Here is a 6,307-nt window from a genome sequence, read left to right on the forward strand (position 1 = left end):
AGGTGTGGCAGGAGGCATTAGACTGCAGTAGAGTCCAAAATACCAAATCCAACTGCTGCAGAACCACTATGTGATGGTACAGCATATGACAAACCTTATTGTCTTTCTGCATATGCATCAGTATTCTTAATGTAATGTAATTATTCATAAAGTACTTATTCACAAAGTACATTTTTTGTGGTTATATAATAAAATGTTTTAGACACATCATTGTCGTAATCCTGGATATGGTTACATTTATTTATTTTCCTTTTACTCTCTTTTTGTAATATGTTTGCTGAACCTCTGTCCTTAGTTTTAGGACTCAAATGTCAAGATCAATATTTCTGTTCCTTTAGTATGTAGATGATTTCAACAGTCAGCACATTTCTTTCTGACTTAGAAGTGTTCCTCTGTTTTGATCAGTATGTTAATTCTGCCCCCTTTTGGCAGTTTTCTGTACTGCATATACTGCAATGACTCAAAACCTTCTCTAACTAAGCCTGCAAAATATGAATATTAAAATTCTTCTGAAAGACATTTATTCACAACATGCAGTGTGATTTTACAATGGTGTAATTTTTAAATAGTTTAATGTAGAAATGCATAAGCTTGAGATGCAAATGTAACACATTTTTGGTTTGCATTGTCTTTGTTTCTCTTCCTGCAGTATGTGGCCTTGGCCTCGCTGTTCTTCATCCTTCTCTCGATCTCCACCTTCTGCTTGGAGACCCATGAGGCTTTCAACACCATCTACAACAAAACAGAGAATGTCACTACAGGCAACATAACACATGAGGAGGTAAAGCAACAATATTAATAGTTATAGTTACTTAGTGTGGATAAAACTCCTAAACTACTCATTACATCTCTTGTTTGAGGTTTGCATTGCCTTTTTTCTTTGCTGGATGAGGAAGCTATATGCAGTTGTATGTAATATTACCACAGTATCTTAGAATAAACATCAGTGCATGTTTTTATGAAAATGGGGGAGCATTTTACTTCTACAAAGTTGTGTTTAAATTTTTCTCTGTATTTAATTAGACACAAAAGAAGAACAACAAATTAAATAGTACTTTATACAGTGATACCCATGAAATATAAATAATGTCATAGACACTGTAGAGAATCGGAAGGTATCACTAAGTAAATAATAAACTCCTCTAATTTCTTTTTCATTTACTTTACAGATTGTGTATGAAGTTGTGACAGATGGCTGGCTGACATATGTGGAGGGTGTCTGTGTCATCTGGTTCACCATTGAGGTGGTGGCCCGGGTCATCTTTTGCCCTGACAAGGCAGAGTTCTTCCGTAGCACCCTTAACATCATAGACTTTGTGGCTATTGTTCCCTTTTACCTGGAGGTAGCACTTAGTGGCCTATCCTCTAAAACAGCCAAAGATGTGTTGAGCTTTCTACGTGTGGTACGTTTTGTCCGTATCCTGCGTATATTCAAGCTAACCCGCCATTTTGTCGGTTTACGGGTTTTGGGCCACACTTTGCGGGCAAGTACCAATGAGTTCTTGTTGCTAATCATTTTCCTGGCGCTGGGCGTCCTCATCTTTGCTACTATGATCTACTATGCTGAACGTATTGGAGCTGACCCTAAGGATCCAACTGCTGCAGCCCACACCAACTTTAAGAACATTCCCATTGGTTTCTGGTGGGCTGTGGTGACAATGACTACTCTTGGATATGGAGATATGTACCCGGAAACATGGTCGGGAATGCTAGTGGGTGCCCTATGTGCCTTGGCTGGTGTGCTAACCATTGCTATGCCTGTGCCTGTTATTGTCAACAACTTTGGGATGTACTACTCGCTGGCCATGGCAAAGCAGAAGCTTCCAAAGAAAAGGAACAAGCACATCCCAAGAGCGCCACAGCCAGGAAGTCCTAATTACTGCAAGCCAGATGCTCTGGCAATGGCAACTGCTTCTCCACATAGGTTAATGGGCAATGTAATTGGGCCAGGCTTGGTGGAATCTGGAAGCATGATAGGTACTGGAGACTGTCCATTGGCACAGGAAGAGATCATTGAAATAAACAGAGCAGGTAAGTCAGATTGATTAAATATGCATGCTTTAGAATATCATGAAGGACATACCAAATATTGTGCAATTAAAAATAAGCATGAAAATAAGAAAATTCCTTAAATTTAAATGGGACCTGCAGAAATGCACCCATTGCTTTGGATCCAGCATTGTAGCTATAGATTGCACTATAGAACTTTCACAGACACACGTCAGTGCAGTACTGACATGCTGAAAGCTTTTGCCTAGTTCATCACCATAAGGCTATGGCTGATCTGATTGACTGCAACAGTACAAAAGCTGAACCTCATGCACAATGAATTACAGTCCGAGATTGAGACTATAAGCTTCGCACATGTGGTTCTTACTCACGGCCAGAAATAAAAAAAATAAAATAAAGACAGCGGGTAATAGTTTATTTCTCGAAAATTTTCAACTTTCATACTAAGGATTTTAATTCACACTCAAAAATTCAGAGAAATAATAATTTTATGTAAGCAAAATATGAATAGTCACAGGAAATATGTATTCTTCCCAAAATGCATTGTGAGACCTGTCACTGCGCCTGCTTGTGAGACTACACACCGCCTCTCTCTGAGCCCCGTTGCTATGGTAATTAATTATCTGCACCTGGGCTGGCTCTTTCTGTCAGATAGTATGCTGGAGACAGAGTTTCTATAACAAATCAGGAAAACATGATTGGTTTAATGGTTACACTTTCTCATTAACAGATTTTTTAAAAAGTGTCTTTAACACCTTTCATTATTAATAATTGGTAATAATGATAACTTGGAGATGTTTTCTGGCAATCACAATGCCAAATCTTGCTATTAAATCTTAAATCATGTATTTTGCATCATTTTTCAGTGAATCCATTTACTTTATGCTCCATTCATTTCTAGGTTATCTTTTGTCAGATCTGCCATAGACACAGTCTATGTACCTGGAAAATAGACTGGAATAAAAATTAGTATAAAAAAGTCAATAAAGAAAAGTTAATGGACTTTTGTTTCTCAGGGTTGCATATCGTTGTCTTAGAGGACATGCATGAGGCATTTTAGCTTATTGAAAAATTAATAAATAAGAAATCTAAGAAATATCTAAGAAACAATATTTTACTTAATAGCTGAACATTAAAGCTTGGTATAACTTATGTCAGAAAATTTGATTTCAAGTACTAGAAGGTATTATTTGGAGCAGTGTGTCTTTCTATTGTGCATCATGAATGGGTTGTTGAGAGACGTTTTTTTTTTTTTTACAATGTATAGAAATCACATACAACAAAATAAAAAAGCTAGTCCTAAATCATTGTAAAGTTGAGCCATTTACATCAGATTCTCTGTTGGATTCCAGTTGTGACTTTGGTTGGGCCATTCCTAAATGTTAATATCGCTTCTAGGCTTTGATCAAACTAAAATATTAGTTTTGTGTTTATTTACAATGACTATCATTTACTTCTTCTGTTGAAGTCGTGGAGTTCTCAGTGTAAACAGGCCTGTCACGATAACAAATTTTGCTGAGCGATTAATTGTCTAAAAAATTATTGCGATAAACGATAATATTGACTAAGAATGCATGTGATTTCCTGCCATATATAAAAACACTATATTTTCAAAAGAACACATAATACTGGAACTGATAAAGTAAATAAACAAAACAATCAAAAACAAAAATAAAATTATCAGTCTCCATTAACAAGGAACTTACTTAAATAAAAACTAAACAACATAAAGCCAACGTGGAAATAAATACTGCATTCAACCAAAAGAGTGCAGATTATGAAGTCTGTATACTATATTGCCCTTCAGTAATCACTAGATTTAAATAGAGAAGATGGGCACATCCGACTACCTAATGCAATAGTTCACACTACATGATTTTTTGCCCCCATTTTGCCCTTAAGACAATCTTAAATCGTTGACCGATCTAAGATTGTCGCTGGTGATTTCGTAACCGATCATCCTGCAGTGTGTGATGTGTTACGGTAGATCGTCGTGGCCGCTCTGATCTAAATCAGAGGTTTTCCCCGACTGGGAGCTAAAAGCTGAATGTGACAGGTAGCCAATCAAAAAGCGCGGATTCTCCTCCGGGCTTTCTGAGGGTAAATTACGGAGGGGAATCCCAAACAGCTGACACAGCGCAACCCGAAGTCCAGCAGACATTGGAGATTATATGTGGAAACAGCATTAATATTTATTCAACATTTCGGGCAAAGAATGTAGAAATGACAAGGAGAGGAGTCGGAGCCAAATTTCTACCGCAGTTGATAAACCCTGTAAGTTTTCAGCTGTTCTTCGCTAACGTGATATAAATAGGTTACAAATATTTTCATTCAGTCAGAACTTTACGCTGACTCTAGCCACATGCATCACAGGTAGGTTCTAGTAAAGCATTGATTAATGCCTGATCTTAAAATTAGTTAACTGGACTTGTAGCCATTATCTTGTGCCCATGTGGCTGGACACCACACGGCACGATCGAACCCGATAGAGCCATTATACCTAGGATTTTTGTCGGCTAATGTGTCTCAGGTTTTGAAAATGGGCCGATGACTCGTGTAGTGTGCGCTGGACATTACACAAAGGAAATAGGAAGGGAGGGTCAGTAGAGAGCACCGGAGCTGAGCCTTTTTCATTCAGTGTCATCAACAGCAAGAAAAAAAAGGCAGAAAGAGACGATAAAGCTGATAATTAAAATGAGGTCGATAGATTTAATTTATCATGCGATTAATTGATATATGTTTATCGCGACAGGCCTAAGTGTAAACTACTTTTTTTCTTTTCCTCTCTTCCCAGTTGTATTTCATCTTTATTTCATGATTTATATTTTTATTTTGCACTTTTTGTAGTAACTGTTATCTGTTTTTTCACTTTCATTTTGTCACTTTACTGATGTTCCATCTCTCCCTCCATCTTCTTCAACTTTTTTCCAAGACTCTAAGCAGAATGGTGATGCAGCTGCCAATGCAGCAGCTTTGGCCAATGAGGACTGTCCTACCATCGATCAGGTTCTTGGGGATGAGCGTAGTCCAGTCACTGGAGGACTTGGCTCTAACACCAGCCGTGAACGGTACCCACACGACCGTGCCTGCTTTCTTCTGAGTGCTGGGGAGTTTCAGCGAACCACAGATGGGAACGTTCGGAAAGGTAAGCGAGCAACAGGAAAAGGGAACCTCAGTAAAAACAGTAAGATTTTACTGATGCATGTTACTGAAAAAATTATATGTTAATGACATGCAATGGTACAAAACCAGATTCAAAATGTACTGACACAATCAGAGAAATATATTTATACTTAAAAATTAAGTAATGTTTCTGTTAAAATACCTTCTTTAATACATATAAAGACACATCTTTTCACAGTTTCCTACCTAGAGCCATTATAAGGTGGTGCAACAGCTCAGCTTCATCAGTGTCACTCCCTTGAGACCGCTCAACTTTGCATGCACTATCTTGTGGTACATAAAGAATCGTTCAGATTTCAATGGCATTTGGTGGTCTCTTTGCCCTGAGTAGAAATTTATAAAGATCAAACCTAAAGTTTGAAGTAATAAAACGCAGCTTTAATACTTCAACCTTAATGTGCAATTTATGTCTTATCAAGATGAAAAATAATTCTTAAACTCACATACTTCAGCAGAACCAAACTCAGGCAGATGTAAGAGGCTAAGAACAGACAGAGAAAAGAGCTCAGTTGAGTTAGTTTTTTGGTAAAGGAGAATGATTTGTTATGTATGTCCCATAAATATCATTACTTTAGTATTTCAGACAAGCAGAGTACTTTAGTGACCTACAATCTTGGTGAGAAGAAATTCTTACATTTTCTGTTTGATCTGGTCTTTAACTGGTTCTAAAATTATTTAAATCTAACCCCAAATGTTTCACTAGATCATCAGTTATTACTAAAGTACTAAGAATACTTGGAAAGTATTGCAAAAATTAAGAATAAATAAAAAAATTTAAGATACAAAATCAATAATACCGTAACTCGCGTTTTCTTTTTTTTCTTTTATCTCTTAATATTCTGAAAATTATATGTCCTACATTGAAGAAACAAATACATGGGTTAAATTTTCTGCATCACTTTGAGAAAATATGGCACTAATTTAGACACTTTTACAAAGATGAAAGAGTGCTTTTGAATAAATAAGGTGTACAGAGTAACTAGAAAGCATATCTTACTGTGCCAAATCAGACACAATGATACTGAACAAAAAAGGGCAACTAATAAACTCACGTTAAACTTACACAAGATTCCCCCCCCCCCCAAACCACTTAGAACCCCGAAAGGGATGGGAT

General features: G+C 37.0%; 1 protein-coding gene across 1 annotated transcript in view; it reads left to right on the forward strand.

Annotated features, from left to right (window-relative positions):
- Positions 1-596: 596 nt before the first annotated feature.
- LOC106939496 (potassium voltage-gated channel subfamily C member 1-like) overlaps positions 597-6,307 on the forward strand; it is a gene marked incomplete at its 5' end in the record, with an annotated part of 45,501 nt that continues 39,790 nt past the window's right edge. Inside the window, 3 exons of the mRNA XM_015021891.1 lie at positions 597-781; positions 1,170-2,031; positions 4,943-5,155. Coding sequence (XP_014877377.1) covers positions 597-781; positions 1,170-2,031; positions 4,943-5,155 — 1,260 coding nt within the window. The remainder of the gene's footprint in view (positions 782-1,169; positions 2,032-4,942; positions 5,156-6,307) is intronic.

The sequence above is a fragment of the Poecilia latipinna genome, unplaced genomic scaffold (genome assembly GCF_001443285.1).
Source record: "Poecilia latipinna isolate Pla-1442-1.1 unplaced genomic scaffold, P_latipinna-1.0 Scaffold2892, whole genome shotgun sequence".
NCBI classification, from domain to species: Eukaryota; Metazoa; Chordata; class Actinopteri; order Cyprinodontiformes; family Poeciliidae; genus Poecilia; species Poecilia latipinna.